This window comes from Galeopterus variegatus, unplaced genomic scaffold (assembly GCF_000696425.1).
Source record: "Galeopterus variegatus unplaced genomic scaffold, G_variegatus-3.0.2 Scaffold1287, whole genome shotgun sequence".
NCBI classification, from domain to species: Eukaryota; Metazoa; Chordata; class Mammalia; order Dermoptera; family Cynocephalidae; genus Galeopterus; species Galeopterus variegatus.
This window is the reverse complement of record NW_007727398.1, coordinates 195739-214242: the sequence shown is the minus strand read 5'-3', so window position 1 is coordinate 214242 and position 18504 is coordinate 195739. Positions and strand designations below refer to the sequence as shown.

General features: G+C 50.7%; 1 protein-coding gene across 1 annotated transcript in view; it reads left to right on the top strand.

The window, feature by feature from the left end:
- The first annotated feature begins 694 nt into the window (after window positions 1–694).
- SLCO2A1 (solute carrier organic anion transporter family, member 2A1) overlaps window positions 695–18504 on the top strand; it is a 61527-nt gene continuing 43717 nt past the window's right edge. The window contains exons 1-4 of the mRNA XM_008576100.1: window positions 695–738; window positions 1022–1094; window positions 7236–7373; window positions 12960–13122. Of these exons, the coding sequence (XP_008574322.1) occupies window positions 695–738; window positions 1022–1094; window positions 7236–7373; window positions 12960–13122 (418 nt within the window). The remainder of the gene's footprint in view (window positions 739–1021; window positions 1095–7235; window positions 7374–12959; window positions 13123–18504) is intronic.

Sequence of the window (18504 nt, the reverse complement as noted above, 5' to 3'; positions counted from 1 at the left end):
AAAATCCTGGTCCAATTCAGTCAGGACCTGACTCAGAGAGAGGCCTCGGCCAGGGTCCCCCAGGCAGTGTGAGAGGTGGGAAGAGAATTCACTGGGGACTTTGCTTTTCTCCCAGCCTGTTGTGGTCCCCTGCGGACTCCTGGCCTCCAACAAGATCAGACACGCCAGTCTTCCCAGAAGCTGTTCTTGTAAGGCCTCTGAGGGTGGCTTTTCTCAGCCTGTGAGGGGAACCCTGCCAGACAGCAAGGTCCCTCTGTGGACAGTAGAGGCTGGCAAAGGGGCGCTAAAGAGAAGAGGGGGAAAGTTACACTGTCAGGGCCTGGCTCAGCAGCCCCCTAGGGCCTCCCTCCCAGGCAGGATCCCAGGCCCAGCTCTCCAGCCTGGCTATGTCCCTTAAGGAGCAAGGAAGCTGTAATGGAAATCTACGTGTTTCTTTGCAGATTGTTCTGATTTTTATACTTCCAAGGGCCCGCAGGACCCTGTCTCATCAAAGGCTTTTTCTAGTTCATATAATACTCCTAACACTAAAGATACCTTTTATTATTGCTACTGTAAATACCACCAACTTTGACCCTAGGCTGGCTATTTTGAATCTCTAAACTTTATCTTGGGCAGGCATTCTTCCTGCATGGGAACGTGTTTGATTTCCTGAATCACTTCTTGAAAGAGACATTCCCCTTTGGGACATTGGGCCATGGTTTGGATCCAAAGCCACACCCTGCAGAAGGTACAGGAAGGGTAAGCAAGCCAATTGGCTGAAGACCTTCTATTCCTGGACACATCTGATTCTTTACTTTGCTCCCTTCTTTTTGGGGGGTACAGGAAGAAGGATCCCACTCTCTCCTCTAGCTCTGAGGGCCTCTCAGGTGGGCCTCAAAGGAGCCAGCCCAGAACCCCTTGTCCACCTTCAGATACCTGCTTCTCTGACAACACTGGGAAGTAGCCAGGAGTCACCATTTTGAGTTCGCTTCTTCGTCCCCATTGCATGAGGGCCTCTTGAGCCCCACGCCTCACCTCCCAGGTCTTCCCCATGGGTGAACTGCCAACCAGGACTGAGCATGAGCCGGGAGAATGAGACACTGAATAAGGGAAGTGTAAGTGGCATGTGCAGGTCCCCAGAGCCAGCACCAGAGTCTGGTCACATGCCTTCTGTTGGGAGACTCTAGTCAAATAAATGAGGTATCAGGAAGCATAAGGGTAGTGGAGGGAGAGGAAGGACCTGGGTACACTGTCTGGTTTGACAGCTTGGTCCACTGACAAGTGGATACTTCTAGGCACCTTTCTTTTTCCCATTGAACAGATGGGGACAACGATTTGTCTGCTAGGCTTAGCATCAGGAAATAGATTGGGTTTATAATTCGAGATGGCAGACTGAGCACATGTTCATCTCCCCTCGTCTACAACACCCCCATTACAGTGAAAGTCATGAATAAAAAATGGTAAAAACAATAACATAAAATAAATTAAAAGGGAGAGAGACCATGAGTGGATGAAAGATTTCCATAATTTCTGCAGGATGGACAGTGGTTGGGAAGTGTTGGATGAGACAGAACGGAGGAAGATAGACCCTCAAGTGCGGTCTCAGGCCTGCAGTGGGGGAGCCCTCGGGCTTGGCACAGCCCTGGAGAGGCAACAGATTTGGAGGCGAAGGCAGGAAGGAGAAGTGAAGCTGAACCCCGTGGGGCTAATCCAGAATAGCCCTTAACCCCAAGGAAAGCACAGTAACCTTCTCTCCATGAACTGAGGGACTGTCAGCTAGTGTGGGTCTATGTGCCCAGGAGGGAAGCCCGGCTCCTCTGGCCACCAGCTTGCTGGCCACAGAGTGAAGGGATCTGATGATAATAAAAATACTGGTAGAACTATTAAAAGTTGGGAGGAGTAGGGAGAAGGGGAAATCCAAGTGTAAGTGGGTTGAATCCTCTTCTTCAACAGTGTTGTCAAGAAATTGCAGAACAAGCAGATTTTTTGAGACGTGTGGGTATAATCGACAGAAAAACTAAAAACTAAGCAAACACAGAGGAGGTCGTCCCTGAACTGCAGTACCACTGGTGGGCCGGAGCAGAGTGCAGGGCTGGGCTCTGTCATTCTGAGCTCTTTGATACTATTTGAGTTTTAAATTATATCCATGATTCAACATATATATATACATTGATTCAACATATAGAAAAATTAAAATGTGAAAAAGTGTAAATAGATTTTAATTACATAGGTGGAATGCGCATATTTGTTATATGAAAAAAATGGTGGTGGTGGTGGTGGGGTTACATATTTAAAGAAGTATGGGAAAAGTTGAATTAAACAAAATAAAGCAGGTCTTTGCCATGGACTTCTGGGAGCCTTTAATATGCTAGTGTAATTGCAGATATTTATGAAGTAGGATAGTAGTACACAATGTTTTCTCAACTTTTTCCTCCAGGGAATCCTTTTAGCTTGGAGCATCTCAAGCAAGTGGTGGTATGCATATCACATTGTGGGAAATTCTGCTGTAGAGTTCTCATACCATGGGAGACTTGAAAGCAGCAGAGAAGTTAAATTACTTGGGGGGCAAGAGGAGGGAGTGGAGGAAGGCTCACTTACAGACACTCCTGGGGTGTGGGGCACTCACTGCGGGCCGGCCAGGGTGCCGGGCACCTTCCACACATTCTCGGGTGTGAGCCTCCCAACATCTCGGGTGTTACAGCTCCATTTACTGTTGGGGAAACAGCTGCCCAGAGACGTCAAATTCATGCCATTCCTTACAGAGCCAGGATCTAAACCTGGGCCTGTTTACTCCCAAACCCAACCCATCAAAAACCCTAACACTTCATTGCCTAAGTGAGTGGAGGGTGGGTTGCAACCCAGCTCACAAACCTTTTTCTGCTCTTGGCAGTCCATCTCCATATACTCCTAAACCCAAGTCCTCCTCGAGGGGTGGCTTTCTGTTTGTTCTGCACTATGTTGAGTGTTTCTTGCTCCATCTTATGCTGGCCATGTAGTGGGCACTTGGTAGGTTTGAACAGCCTGGGTCATGGTCCCATGGTTCCATCCACATGGAACAGGATGTGGAGCCAGATGGCTGTGACTCTGAGTGGCCCTGGCCAGAAAGCTCTGCTGGATTCTTGCATTTACTTCTTTCTCTTTCCCTGCCCTTCCCTCCCCTGCAGCCGTGTATCTGATTCCTGTCCATCTGCCACATCCACTGGAAGCTGGGGCCTAGAGACATACTAACACTTCTGCCAGAGCATCCGCAAGGCACCCACACCTGGCAGGGCTGCAGGGCCAGCAGCCGGTGGTGAGGTTGGCTCTGTGAGGGACGGAGGCTGTGGAGGTGTCAGCTGGCTCTTGCCGGAGTCTTCCATCTAGTAGCTGTGGGGAGAAAATGGGAAATTTCCGTATTTACCAGAAAGAGCAAAGGCATATCTTTCAGGAAAAGATCTGAGAGAGATTTTCTCTCCCACCATCCCCATCTCCTTCTGATGAGACAGCTGGAGAAGTTGGTGGTGATTAGTCACTGCTGTTAATTCATTACTAATTTGCATAGAAGGAGACTGGCCTTTTCTGAGCCTAATGCTCAGAAACTCAAGGGCTCCAAAACTGAACTCACTGTCCTCCCTGTCCATATACGCTCCTCGTCCTGGGCGCCCTGTCTCCATGCACAGCTTTGCTCCCTTCCTGGCCCTCAGGAAACAGCCCCTTTGACTTCAAATGCACAGCCCTGTCAACTCGACCTCTGAGGAGTCCCTGATCCAGTCCCTCCCCACATGCCCACTTCCCCGGCCCAGCCTGGGGTACAGCCGTCACTGTCTGTCCACCGGCTGCTGTGACAGCCCTCACTCCTCTGCTGGATGCTACTCTTGCCACCAGCCATGTACCGAGCTTTCAACATGCTTCTGGAGAAGTCAGCAACAAGGAGCTGGGATTTTTAGAAGCAACCTTGAACTGGACAGATAACTGAGCCACGTGCTGGGCAAGGGGTCTCCTGGAGGGAAAGGGATAGTTATCCAGGCAAAAAAGGGGAGGATGATTTTGTGCAGCTTGTGAGAAAGAGCACAGGCACAGGTGTGCTCTGGGGAACTTTAAGAGTGTGATCTTGATGGTGTTTGAAGGGCAAGGTGTTTGGCAGCAGGTGTTGCAGCTACGTAATGCTCATACCAAAGCAACCCAAAACTTTGTGCTTAAAACAATGACAACATGTCATCTGCTGACAAATCTGCAATCTGGACAGGGCTCAATGGGGATAGCTCATTTCTGGTCTAGTTGGCATCAGAGGCTGGGACTGGAATCATCTGAAGGCTTGCTCAATAACATGTTTGGCAGCTGGCACTGGCTGAGGGCTGAAACCTTCACTGGGGTTGTCGGATGAACACTGACATGTGGCCTGTCATGAGTAAGGAAGATTGGTCCTCCTTACAATGGGATGTCTGGGTTCTGAGGGTCCCGAGAGAGAAAGAGCCAAGCAGACTCTCTGAGCTTTTAGGACCTAGCTTCAGAAGTCACATGCCATCACTTTGCTTCATCCATTGTAAGCAAGTAGCTAAGACTGGCCCATGTTCAGAGTGACAGAACACAGACCCCACCTCTTGATGGAGTCTCATTGTCACATGGAAGAGGTGAATGTGGATGGGAAATGTTGGTGTGGCCCTCTTTGCAAAATATGATCAGCACTAGCAGGGTATGGAGCCAAAGAGGCAGGCAGGGTCCAGACCTGCAGTGTCTTGGGGGTTATGCCAAGGGCATTCATTTCTACCTTGTAGGAGGTAGGGAGCCAGTGAGAGATGTTGATTTGGGTGTGACCTGCTCACGTTTGTGCTTGAGAAAGCTCTCTCTGGGGTGGGGTGGTGGAAGGTTGGAAGGGGCATACGAGAGCCCTGTGAGAGGCTGTTGCAGTAACCCAGGAGGGAGATGGTAAGGGCCTGAGCAAGGCATGCACCTGGAGATGGGGACAGGGGTCAAATGTGAAAGACCTCAAGACAAGATCACAGTGTCTGGCCATGGGGCAAATGCCAGAAGGTGAGGGATGGGCACCTAGGAGGATTCTTGGTTTCTGGCCTGGGAAACTGAGTGAAGGTGATGGGGAATGAAGGGAAAGAGGAGAGGTTTGCGAGGGAAAATCATGACTCCTATTTGGGAAGTGATTAGTCTGCAGGGTCTGAGAGTGTCCAGGAAGACACGTCCAGCAGAGAGAGGGATGGACAAAAGTTCCGGATGAGGAACTGAGATTTAGGTGCCATCATCCTATGGGCATCCCCATTGTGTGCTGCTCTCCCGCTGCCTGTTGCATGGCTCTTGTCTTCCCTTCTGTCTGCCTTGTGGAAGCAACTCCTACAGATTGCTATGTTTTTCTGCCCTTCTTGTTCTAGTCCTTCACATAGTACCCCCTGCACACAGATGGTCAGAGTCAGAACATGGCCTCTAGTCCAGTGATTGTACCCGTGCTGCCCACTGGATTCTCCTGGAGGAACTTTTCCAAATAGCGCAGTTGGGGCTTGACTCCCACCTGTTTTGATTCTGCAGTTCTGGGCTTGGGCCCAGCCTCTATATTTCACAAAACCCCCCACCCCCTCTATCCAGGTGATTTTGAATTAACGCTGAGTTAAGAATCACTGATTTAGCCCAGTTACCTCACAGTTGGGGAAAGCAAGGGCCCAGGAAGGAAGAACTGGCTGAGGCTGCTCCATGGAGTGAGAGACAGGCCCAGACCTGGTCCACTGCAGGCATCTCAAGTGACTGGTGCCTAAGCTCAAGAAGGCCTACTGCATGCAAGGCACTATGCCAGGCACTCGGGGCCCCATCTCTGGACTTGTTTCCCCATTGTGAAAAGAGGGTGAGAAAAGATCATTTTCAAAATTACCTTTACCACAAAATGTTAAGAAGATCTCAGTACATGAAATGAAGCACAGGGTAGACTCCCTCTGTCCCCAGGCAGGCAGGCTTCCTTCTGCCACTGGCGAGGAGCGAGGTGGCCATGCAGGCTCAGGGGCAGGTGGCAGTTTGGGAAGGTGTCTGGTTTTGTGGGTGTGATGACCTCTTCATCTTTGGAGCTGGAAGCATGGGCAGGTGGACAGGCCACAAGTGCTGTGCCCTGTCAGAAGCCTCAAGCTGGCCTGGCACAGGCTCTGCCGTGGCAGGTAGGAGACCCCACAGCCTTGAGTGAGGGCCCCTGTGGAGGGGGTAGCCTCAGCTGAGGAAGGAAATGGAAATAAAGGTGGAGCCCCAGTTGCTGTCCTGAGATGCCTGCCCCTCAACTTTGGCAGACTATGAAACGTAATGGCATCCCACCCTTCCCTGGAAGAAAATCATGACCCAGAAGGGCACCTTCCAGGGGATGCTTGGGAAGTGGGGCTCTGGCTCGGAGCCTGCCCAGGATGGCCCAACAACTGGGAACCTGGGAGGGCCCAGAGCTCAGCCTGGAGCCAACTAAGGTTGCCAACAAACCCCTCTCCTACCCTCCCTGATGTGTGTCTGTCCCCATCAACAGTGGAACTCACATTTACTTGGTATCAACAGGACAAAGCATGTGGTGTATGGTGGGATACAGAGACAAATGGCCTGGGCCCCTTCCCAAGGCCTGGGTCACCCATCGAGGAGGGGTGAGCACAGATACCCTGAGAAGAGGTGACAACGAGCTTGTCAAGTGGGGACATCCATTCAAACCATGTTGTTTGGGGACCACATCATGGTACCTTAATGGAGGCATCAGAGGCAGGCCTGGGAGGGCAGGTGTTGGGAAAGGAGGACAGGTCAAGAGAAGCAGAGCAATATGACCTGGAGCTTGCTGGTACCCCTGGGAGTGGTCCAAATAGGATGGGGAGTGGCCTTCAACCCCCACAGAGTGCAGGAGGAGGACGGACCAGCAGTCCATGGGGGCACCGTGGTGCTGTTCAGGAAAAATCCCAGGTGCTGACTGTCCTAGATGCTTGGCTCATAAGCCAGGCCTTTCCCATGGGGGTGACTCTGCAGCCCTGTCATATCATAAATGGCCCTGAGGTTTTACTGGGCTATTGGTGATGACAGTGATAAGAACGCAGTAATGACAGGAATGGGTGACACTTTGAGTGCTTCCTGCAAGGTGAACACGGGGTAGCCATGATGGCATTTTACCCTCAGGACTATCTTATGAAGCATTTCCATGTGGCAGGTGAGACAGAGGCCAGGGTGCTGGGCCTCCAGGCCACAGAAGTCCCAGAATGGAAGGCTGGGAGGGCACCAGGGCTCACTGTCCAGAGGCTCACGGGGCCCATCGTCTGTTCCCCCAGGTGTTCGTGCTCTGCCATGGCCTCTTGCAGCTCTGCCAGCTCCTGTACAGCGCCTACTTCAAGAGCAGCCTCACCACCATCGAGAAGCGCTTCGGGCTCTCCAGTTCTTCCTCGGGTCTCATTTCCAGCTTGAATGAGGTAAGCAGGAGGTGCCACTCCATCACACCCAACTTGTGTACCACCTCGACCACAGGACCTAGGAGAAGCAGAGGACAGGGAGCTGGAATGTGTACATAGGGTGCAGGCGTCTCTCTGTGTGGGAACCAGAGAGACAGCAAAGATCCCACTGGCATGGTGGGAGCAGCTGCATTTCCTGAGGCCTTACCTGCGCCAGTTACTGACCTAAGAGCCTCCCATGCCTGACTTCGGAGCCTCCTCCCAGCAGCCCTGCCAGCAGGTGCTCTGTTCCTGCCCACTTGACAGGTGTGGGTACTAAGCCTCAGCAGTACAGGTGGCTTACCCCAGGTGCGCAGGCTGTCTGCCTCCAAACTCTGTGCCTCTAATTGAGTTCTGTGGCAACCCAAGAGTTTGTGTGGCCTCTGCACCATCCCTTGTCAAGGGAGGATGAATCCAGGCATGCAGGTAGGAAAGCAGCCCTGATCCAGGCATCTCCTATCTTCTGATGGTCACAGGAGTCAGAGGTGCTTAATAGCCCTGACTTCCAGATGAGGTCAGAGCTCTATGACCTCCCAGAAACATGGGTAAGACATTTTCCAGTCTCCCTCAGTGAATGCATATCAGAGTTTGAGAAAGATAGGGTGCTCTGAGAGGCCAGAGGTGAAAGGTCAGACGGCAGGGTCTGCCAGGAGTTGCAGGAAGCTGGGGGTGGGGAGAGCCCGGGAAGACAGGAGAACCCCTCCGTCATGGCTGCAACATTGGTGGCCCCATAGTGTGGAGACGGGCGCCCAGGCCGACTTCTCCCTGTCCTTTCCCTGAGGCCCACTTTTCCTGGATGGAGGCAGTAGCCTCCCCCTCCCAGGAGCCTGGCTGCTCCTCTGGAGCTGAAGAGCTCTTCCCTTGACTTAGTGAAATTCAGGTCTGTGCAGTAATTTGGAGACTTTGCCCCCAGAGCAGCTACTGACTAACACGGAATTGTAAAAGAAGGTGGGATATCTCCTGACCACCCCCCCCCCAACCATGGCCCTTCAGTCTCCCCTCCCAACCCCGCTCCTGCTGGAACATGACCTTCACTCCTCCTCTACTCCGTTGGCCACACAGCAGTGCCCCCCAGGAGCTCCTCCCCTGCCCATCCCCTCTGCAGGCCTGGGAGGGAGGCTGTCTTTGTAGTCACGTGAGGAAGTCTGCAGCAGAAAGCCTGAGTGCTGCATCCCAGGCTGGCTACATGCCATGTGCACAGCGCAGCCAGGGTCTGAGCCCAGGTCTGTCTGATGACCGCATGCTGAGGCCTCCCTCTGTGAATCCCCAGCTCACCTCCTCTACCACACTGCAGTCCCTTGTGTACAAGCACTGCTCCACCCACGTCTCGTCCTCCACACACATCGCTAGAATCTCCATCGGTGCCCCTCTGCACGCACTCCCCCATCATGGGCTTGTCCTCCATGTGGGTGACATCCGTGTACATATACACAAAGACCTGCAGCCTGATGGGCCTCAGATCTCCTCTGGACTCCCAGGCCATGTGTGTGCTGTTACTGCTTTCTGTATGTGTGCGTGTGTCTCTGCCTGTATGATTGTGTGTCTGTCCTGAGCTTCTTGGTGAAGCCTGGTGTCTGGGCCCACCTCACCATGTGGGTTGTACTCTTCTCCAGGACAGGGACCTGGCATTCTGCACACAGAGTGCATCCTTCTGAGTGCGGGCCTGTGACTTCCATAATGCCTCTGGCATATGTTGTTCTCACTCATGATAGACATCAGGGAAGACAAATCTCTGAGCTTTGTGTCACTCTATCCTATCCCACAACCCTGGTGTGTGTCACTAATCACCTACAGTCCTTGTTCTTGCTGAGTCCAGACGCAGCCTCTGAATCCTTCTCAACACAGTGTTCTGTGCCCCTCTGCCTCTCAAAATCAGAGCTGGAAAGTAAGGTGAATCCTCTCTTCTACCTCAACCCACATGATAGCCAAATCTATGATCTCCTGTGGTTAAATTTTCATTCATATTTTTCCTGTGCTTAGAACCAAAACATGGGCCCAGGGGCAGGTGGATTTTTCAAGGGACAGGGAGTAGCTAGCTGGGACATGGAGCAGGGTCTATTTAAGACAGGATGTTGATTAGACAGATAAAGGGCATAACATTTCCCCAGGGCTGTAGTTCAATCAGAAATAAAAATTACTCACCCATTAATTTTTTCTTTTCTAAACTTAGTTAAACTTTTCAAGAATTTGACTTTAAGTCATGTCTATGAGCATGATTTGAGGCAAAAACCGTAAGATAGTCCATTCCTCTGAGCTAGCAATCCTGTGTGTGTGTGTGTGTATCTGTCTGTGTGTGTACTTGTGTATGACTGTGTATACGTGTGTTATCTGTGTCCATGTGTGTTTCAGTATTTGTGTGTGACTGTGTGTCTGTGTGTGTATACCTGTATCTGGGTATTTGTGTGTGACTGTTTTTGTGTCTGTGTGTCTGTGTGTGGAGCCTGGGGCAGGGAAAGGTGAGCCGTCTGGACCGTGGGCTGTGCAGCGAGCCTCAGGGGAATGAGCCTTAAGGCTGCAGCTCGCAGTCTCGAGAAACCCTCTGGGGGCCCAGCAGGTGAGGTGCTGGGGAGACATGGGCTGGGTGTAAGAACATGGCAACAAGAGGAGACTCTAGACCTCTTGGCCTTGGGAAGTGGCAGCTCCTCTTGTCCACTAGTAAAGGCCAGGGCTGGGCAGACCCTGGAAGTTCTCTGCCCTTAATGACTCCTCGCCAGGGTTCCCTGGGCCCTCTGGTTGTAGACATTGAAGAGCGGGGGTGTGTGGTTACAAATAGGCTTTGTAACAGCTTTCAGAGGTCCCGCCAGAGCTGTTTAAGGGGCCACTCTGGGGCTGAGGGGTCTGAGGCCTGAGGCTCTCATCTCCTCAGCTAGAGCACCTGCAATTTTTTGTTTGTTTTATGTTAGAGAAAAATAGTTTTTTCACAAGGACTCCACTGCTGAAGAAAAGTTTGAAAACCAAGTCTTAAGCCAGCCACAGCTGTAACACCTGTGGAGGTCCAGTCATCCACAGAGAAACAAGCGCAGGCCCCAGGAGAGTAAGGAAGGGCCTCTCCAGATGCACGGGGCCCAGGCGCCCCATCCTTCCCGTTCCCGTCCTTCCCCGTCCCTTCCCGTCCCTTCAGGGCCCTGCAACATCCCTCGCCCAGACCTTTTAAAGTCAGCCTCCGTTAGCATAGCTGATATGGTCTGACATTTACAATCACTTCATGAAAAACCATGGGAAACAAGAGGGAAATAAATGAAACATAAAAAGCACAAGATTCAAACTGTCTTTCCAGGTACATGTTTCAGAATATCCTAGAACCACCTCTGGCAGGGACTGGAACAGTCCCCTGCTCAAGCCAGGCTGCCCCCTCACACCCCTTCACACCCTTTATCTATATGTCATGAGCCATCTCACTTTGGCCACTCTGGAGGGGTCCTCTGGGCCACCATGTCTTCTTCTTGAAAAAGCTTACCATGTCCTTGTTCCTTCATTCATTCACTCGTTCAACAAATATTTAATGAGCACCAAATATGTGTCAGGCACTGTTCTAGGTGCTTGTGAGATAGGAATGAACAGACAAAAATCTCTGCTCATAGATCATTCTAAAGATAAATGTAATATTTATTTGCAGAAATAAAACATATGGTAGATCAGATTATGACAAGTGCTATGAAGAAAGGAGGGGAAAGGACACGCAGGGCCAAAGCGGTGGGGATTGTGGTTATATTTTACATAAAGACATCAGAGAAAGGCCTTAATGAGAAGGGTCCAGAGATCTGGAAGCAGTCAGGTAAGAAGGGAGCCCCGTGGCCATGTGAGACAGGAGGAGCAGAGGGGAGAGGGCCTGTGGTGCGTTCAGAGGACAGCTGGAGGCAGAGCACAGGAGTGGAGCAGGGGAGGACAGGAGGAGGGCAGACCAGAGAGGCGGAGGGAAGGGGCAGGCTGTGGAGGGCTCTGATGCAGCCAGGCAAGGGTGGAGGAGGTCACTGCAGTAATTCAGACAGGACACAATGGTGGCTGGGACCAAGGTGGTAGCGGTGGGGGTGGTGAGAAGTCGTTGGCATCTGGGTGACTGTCGAAGGTCGTTCAATGGGATTTGCTGGTGGATTAGATGTGCGTTGTGAGTGAGCCATGAGAGGTTCAGGGATCTGCCTGCACCCCTGGGAGGATGGACGTGTTGTTTTCTGAGGAAGAGGACTGGAGGGGGGACCAGGTTTGCAGGGAGGGTGAGGAGCGAGAGTTTGGAGAGTTTGCCTGAGCCCGTGGGGATTAGAAGCACACAGCAGGCATGTAAGGCCATGAGACTAGATGAGCCCACCAAGGCAGGAGCGGAGGTGCCGGGACTGAGCTCTGGGCCCAACGTGGAGAATTCAGGAGGAAGAGAAGGAACCAGCCAAGGAGACTGAGAAGGAGCAGCCAGGAAGAAAGCAGGAGAGGGTGGTGTCATGGGAACTCAGTGAAAGGAGTGTTTCAGGAAGAAAGAAGTGGTTGACTCAGTCAGATGGTGCTGAGAGGTCAAGTACGAAGAGAACTGAGAATTGACCAGTGGATTGGCAATGAGGAGGTCATTGGTGACCTTGGTAAGAGCCACATACCACGGTGGCAGCCCTATTTCCTGAGACACGAGCACCTGCCTCTCCAGCCTGGTGTGGACAGGGTGGGGCTACTGCTGCTGATTTTCAGGGCCTCTCCAGTCCAGGTGAACTCGTGTTCTGGGGAGAGGACCATCTCCTTTGAAGGAGACATGGTCAGAAGGCCTGCCCGCACCCCCTTTACCACGAAAGGACCTGCTCCCCAACCTGAGGCCTTCAGTGCCCTTCCCTGGCTCTGGCTGGCGCTGAGAAAGCACACCTTCCAGGGAGCACCAGGAATGCAGAGTCACTAACGTTTGCAGCTGGGAAGTGACATAGGCGAGCTTTAATCCTCGTTCCTCATTTTACAGAACTGGAAACAGGCCCAGGGAAGGGAAGGCAGGTTAGTAGCAGAGCTGCTGGGGCAGAAGCCGCTTCTCCAAGAGTCCGTAGATCTCTGCAGTTAAGCCCGGGTGCTTTAAAGTCAGGCAGTTCTGGTCCAACCAACCTCTTAACCTCACGGGCATGGGCATGTTAACTTAATATTCTGAGCCCCAATTTTGTTATCTGTAAAAGGAGAGTTGCGTGATTAAATGAGTGAATGCATGTTGTTTGTTTGTTATTCTGACTACCAAGCTAGGGTTCTTGGGTCCTTTAATTAGGACCTAATTAAACTTGGGAGTTTAATTAAGGAACACATTCTGTTCCTAGAAGCCAGCCAGGATTGGTGGCTTCCTTGGATTTTGCCCCAAAAGGTTTGATCCTAAGATGGTCGGAGTTTAGGCCATGAGCTTTTCATGGTCTCCATGTACTTCCCTTGGTCGGGTCTAGAAGGTGGAGGCGGGAAGGTTTCTGACACCAGAGGGAAAGCTGACACTGCTCATGCTTGGCCTGCAGCTCTCTGGGCAAGGCTGACACTGGGCAGCCTCCTGCCTCTCCAGCTTCCCTGGACAAGGTGCAGGTGGGCGAGGAGGGTCTCTGATCTCACTCGGCCTCTCTGCTCTCTCCGCAGATCAGCAATGCCATCCTCATCGTCTTTGTCAGCTACTTTGGCAGCCGGGTGCACCGTCCACGGCTGATTGGCATTGGGGGTCTCTTCCTGGCGATGGGGGCCTTCATCCTCACCCTCCCACACTTCCTCTCGGAGCCCTACCAGTACACCTCAGTCGCTGTTGGTGAGCGGCCCCCTCCCTTGCCTCGGGGGGTAAGGAACGGGTGAACCTCTCACAAAGTTAGTGGGGACACTCCTGGGGCAGCGGATACCACTCTAGGCCATGCTGTCCCCTCCCGCCAGTAAGTCTCCTTGGCTTTTATTGTTTTGTGTCTCCCCAAAGCACATGTGAAGCTCAGGATATACTGAACTGTGTAGAGCTATGGAACAGCAGTCCGACTCTGGCTTGTTGCAGCCGGTGGCTCACCTCCTGCTGTGATTCCTGTGTTTCGTGCCAGGAATGACCCCAACTCCACCTGCCTGGGGACATCTGTGGTTAGTGCCCATGGTGGGGATTGGGGGGAAGAGTCAAAGCATCAATCATGAGATCTAAGGGTGTTTTTGAAGCTTAATCACAGTAGTGACATTTGTACATTCGTCTGTCATTCTTTAAGTTACAGTGCTCTCATATGATGATCTCATTTGATTGTGTTTGCTGAGTTGAGTCTACAATCCATGAACACAGTGTGCCTCGCCATTACCCTGCATTTAACATTGACCTGTGATTTCACAGACTCTAAGTTGATGAATGTCTCTGCTCTCCAAGAGACTAAAGAACGGACCCTGGAATGTTTTAATGCCCACCTCTGCCATCTTCCATTCTCAATATTGTTGACCAGTGTTTTAGATCCCCCATGTGATTGCCTCCCTAGTGGTCATTATTATAAATTATGATTACGTTGTTGGTTGTAGATAAGTCACGTGCCCACAAGTTTACAGGTTTCTTTGTTCACCATTGCTTCTTGCATTTCGCCCATTTGGTTGATTCAATTTGTTCCCTGAAGTATGTCCTTTAGCGTTAGGTGGGCCCATGAGTGAGAACATCTCTAAGTCTTTGTCTAAAAATGTCTCAGTTTTACACTTGCTCTTGAATTATACTTTAGCTACAAACAGGATTTTAAATTCATAGTTATTTCTTCTCAGCATTTTAAAGGTACCATGCCTCTGTCTTCTGGAATTTCTCGGTGGTGTTGGGACTTCTTCATCAATCTAATTGTCATCCCTTTTTAGGTATCCTGTGTTTTCCCTCTAGTTGTATTTAAGATTTTCTTTTTTCTTTGTTCTTCATGTCCACCATATGGTGTCCGAGTATGAGTTAATTTTTACTTATCAGTGTGCTATTTCTTTTGAAAATTAAAGTTTTTCTTTAATCCTGAGAAATTGTCACCCCAAAATGCTCCCAGTATTGTATACCCCTTTTCTCCATTCTATCCTCTAGAGCTCCTTTTGTATATATGTTGGTTGTTTTTATTTCTAGCCTCCTTGTCTCTTAACCTTTAATATTTTTCAGTGTTTTTTTCATCTGTGCTGCATCCCAGGTGATTTCCTTAAAGTACGTCTTTCTCTTTACTTTGTCTCTCTCCAGCTCTGTTAATCTGTTGTCTAACCCATCCTTTATATTGTGAATTTTAAGGCTCTCTATATTTTTCTTTCTTTTTTGTGACCGGTAAGGGGATTGCAACCCTTGGCTTGGTGTCGCCCGCACCACGCTCAGCCAGTGAGCGCACTGGTCATCCCTATATAGGATCCGAACCCACAGCGGGAGCGCTGCTGTGCTCCCAGTGCCGCAGTCTCCTGAGTGTGCCACAGGGTTGGCCCTATATTTTTCTAATTTCTAAAAGTTCTTATGATGGTTTCTCAAAACTCTCTGCCCTATTTTCAAGGTTTCTTGGTGTTTTCTTATGATTTCTATTTTTTATTTGATGTCTTCAGTTATTTTAAATACCCTTTTTATTGACATCTTCAGATTGTTCTATTAGCTCAAATTTTGAGAATGTTAATCCTCCCAGTGTTTTGTGTCTGCCTGCTCTTGTTTGTGGTGGCTTATTTCCTTGTATGCTCTATCATGTTTGGCTGTGGGATCATTTGCAGTGGGATTTTTTTCCCCAATGTAGAAATTTTATGTGGTTTAGGCTGAGAAATAGCCCTACAGAGTAGTTTTGCCTTTGCATTTACCTGGCAGCCCAGGAACATCACTGGCTTTGGAGCTAAATTTACATTAATTTATTGTCTTGGTATAAATTTGCACTTGTTTTAAGGGGTGTAGGAAATGGCAGTGGTTTTGTGATGAGCAGCAGTAAAAAGCCTAGTCCATAAATCCTCATCCTTGGTTCACTGTATTGGAGTTGAAGATCTCTGAGAATAAATGAGCTGCCCAGGGATGTGCTGAGGGAATAATCGATTTCAGTTTGCTTAAATACAGGCTGATTTTTGAGTCAGGTATGCAGACCAGGTTCAAGAGATGCATCACTTAGAATGATAGAGGGGATTCCTTTATAGATTGTGAGACACACAATGGGGAGAGATAGGTGGCTGGAATGGACAAAGAATGGAGTAGACACAGGGATGTCTGATAAAGTATCTACTGGGTTCTGGGCATGGAAATCTTTTTCCCACTTCTCTGTAAATTGCCAGTGAACTAGTCATTTCTCATAAATGCACTGTGGTCTTGGATCTATGTGAGTCCTGCTTCAAATGGGCAGAGAGCAAGGATAGACCCCCTCCCAGGGGTCCTGCAATGCCCTTTCTCCCTCTCAGTCTGGACAAGGAGTTTAAGGTCAGCTCTGGGGGACTCAGGAGCTGCTGGCCACCTCTCACAGAGCAGTGTGGCTGGACCTGCTGTGCTGTCATCTCTCCAGACCCACAGCCCCTGCCCTTCCCCACCACGTGAAGACTGGGCTAATAAAATCAACAGGGAGCCTGCGGCACTGGGGCCAGGCCGAGGGGAGGGCATCCAGCCAGGTGCCACACGCCGCAGCCTGCTCGGCCTCTCATGATGTCTCCCTGTGGCCTGGCCCCACATCCCGGTGGCATTTGCTTCACACAGAACAGCTCAGAGCAGCCGCAGGAGGGAGGTTAGAGATGGGCCTCGCTGTGCTCCTTGTTAGGGATGGTCAGTCTGATTGGGTTCAGCCCTCAATCTTCCCAGCTCCAAGGGAAACTCTGCGGTCTGGCTTTGACCTCAGTGCTCTTAGCCAAAATCCTCTGAGAGAGGATGGAGGGGCTGTGAGAAGGAACACAGCTTGCCTTTTAGGGGCCAGGAGAGTGAAGTGCATCGTCATTGTTGCTCACTTTATTTGTGTGAATTCTAATTGCAACGGCAGGGCACAGCACTCTCCTTCACTCTCTCTGGGACTGGAACAACAGCTGCAAGTGCTCAGGGACGAGCTACCTTTTGCAACATCTTCCTGGTGCCAGAGGGTGGGATGAGGAGAACTTTGGCCCAGGGGCCACATCCATGGTATCTACCTAGGGCTGTGCACTGGGTGCCAGTGCAGCATGGGTGTGTGCGATGCTAACTAATACGTGCAAATAAAAATATTCATAAAGTCTCACTGCATGGGAAAAGTTTGAAATGTGACTCCTGCTTCAAATGTATTCCTGCAGGAACTTAAGTTTTGAATTATGCAAGGTCATCAGGAACAAACACATTTCATTAAAAGTACCACCCTGGATGGTGGTGTGGATCTGAACCATCTTCTGGAGCCAGGCAGTCCTCGATCTGAATCTGGTCTTTGAGACTCCACAATGACGCAGCCTTGAGCCACTTTCTCCCTGCTCTGAGTCTCAGTTCCCTTCTGAGGGTCCCTGGAGGGCTGTGAGGGCTGGAAGATGCATGTCCAGAATTCAGTCCGGTGGCTGGCACATGCACTAATCATTAAGTGTTGGCTCTTGTTCTGGTGGTAGTGGGAACAACACAATGTGTCCTGTGGAGTAAACTAGTAGTAGATCCTCCTGATCCCAAATGAGAAAGCATCTTGCTTCCTGTAAAGTGCTCTTGCTATGGGCTGGGCAGCCTGGGGGTATCCGAAGGCAGCTTCTCTGGTCCTCACCATATGTCTCTGCTCAGGCCTGGGGTGCCCCCCACCCAGCTGGTCCCTGCAGCCTCCTCACACGCGGGCCCATAGGATTTCTCTCATGGAAGCTCAGGCTGCTGCTCTGCTCTCTTCCCAGCTCCTCCTGCTGGTGCATGCAGCCTGGTGTGATGAGTAGAGCATGGACTTGAGCATTCAAACCCTCCCTCAGCCGCTTGCCAGCCGAGGGTCCTTAGGCATGCTACTTCACCTTTCTGAACCTGTTTCCTCTCCTGTAAAATGGGAACGTAATACCTTCACTTTCATGTATTCTAAAAGTATAATTAAAATGAAACAATATAGGTAAAGTGCTTGGCCCGCATTAGCTGTTCTGCAAATTTCTATTTGTCTGCCTTTGTGGTGTTTGAGATCTGTTACTCATAAGTAATGGCCCTCAGACCTATTATCATGTGTTCATTGCTGATGTCTCTCCTTGGAGCAAAGCTACTCCAGAAATTAACATGGGAAATGAAGAGTAACTATGTGTTTTAGGAAAAAAAATTAAAGAAAGGCCGAACATTGTGGGAATCATGGAGACCTTTAACAACTAATTGCTAATTTTAAAAAGGCCGTGCAGACATTTATGGATGTTTAGATTTTCTAAATGTCAGTGGGGTCCGGAAATGTGCCCGGCGCCTTTAGAGAAAAGACTAGCTACCCAGCCAAAGCCTCCAAGACCACTTCTGGAAGGCACACAGAGGTTTGCATAGATGGGAAACGGGCCAACACGAGACCAGTTCTCCCAGGCGATAAGAGAAGAGTCTTCAGAAACCAGTGTCTGGTAGGACTAGGTGTAACCTGTGAAAGACCCTCTGGCCAAGCCCAGAGGGAAGTCTGCCCACACAGACAACAGACGCTGCAGGCAGGAAGCTTCCTGGAGGCTAAGCAGGAAGGGTGAGGGGGTTGTATTTTTGGAACAGTCAAGAAAAGAAAAAACTGAAGAGTCACTTTCTAGTCCTTTATTCATGAAGTTGCCAGCCCCCCACCCTGTGCTCACTCGTCCCAAGGATGTCCGTGGGAAGGAGGGTGTTGGGAAGGCCTGGGGTGGGGTGGGGGGGGAAGCCGTGGGATCCTGCGTGACTGCCTCCCTTCCTCAGGGGAGAACATGCAGCACCCCAACTCCCAGAGCAACACGGGATCCTCCAACTGAGGGAGCTGCTCAGGAACAATGAGCTCGGGGTGGTTCCAGTGAACACCCACCCTGGTGTGAAATGGAAACTCCAGCAAGCCCAGGAGGAAAGTGGAGGGCAGGCCCATTGTGTGCAGGGCGCTGTGAGTGTGTTTGTGGGGTGATTGTGTACAGGTGTGTGTATGGAGGTGCTTCTACGTGCAGGAAGTTGAGTGTGCTGAGGAGGTGTATGGGTGTGGAGGGGAGGTGGGTGTACTTGGAGATGTGGAGGGGGATGTGTGGGTGTGTGAAGGCTGGGCTGTGGGGGAGGATGTATGTGGGGGAAGTGTGTGTATGTGTGGGGGGCTGTGGAGGTGGGGGGGGG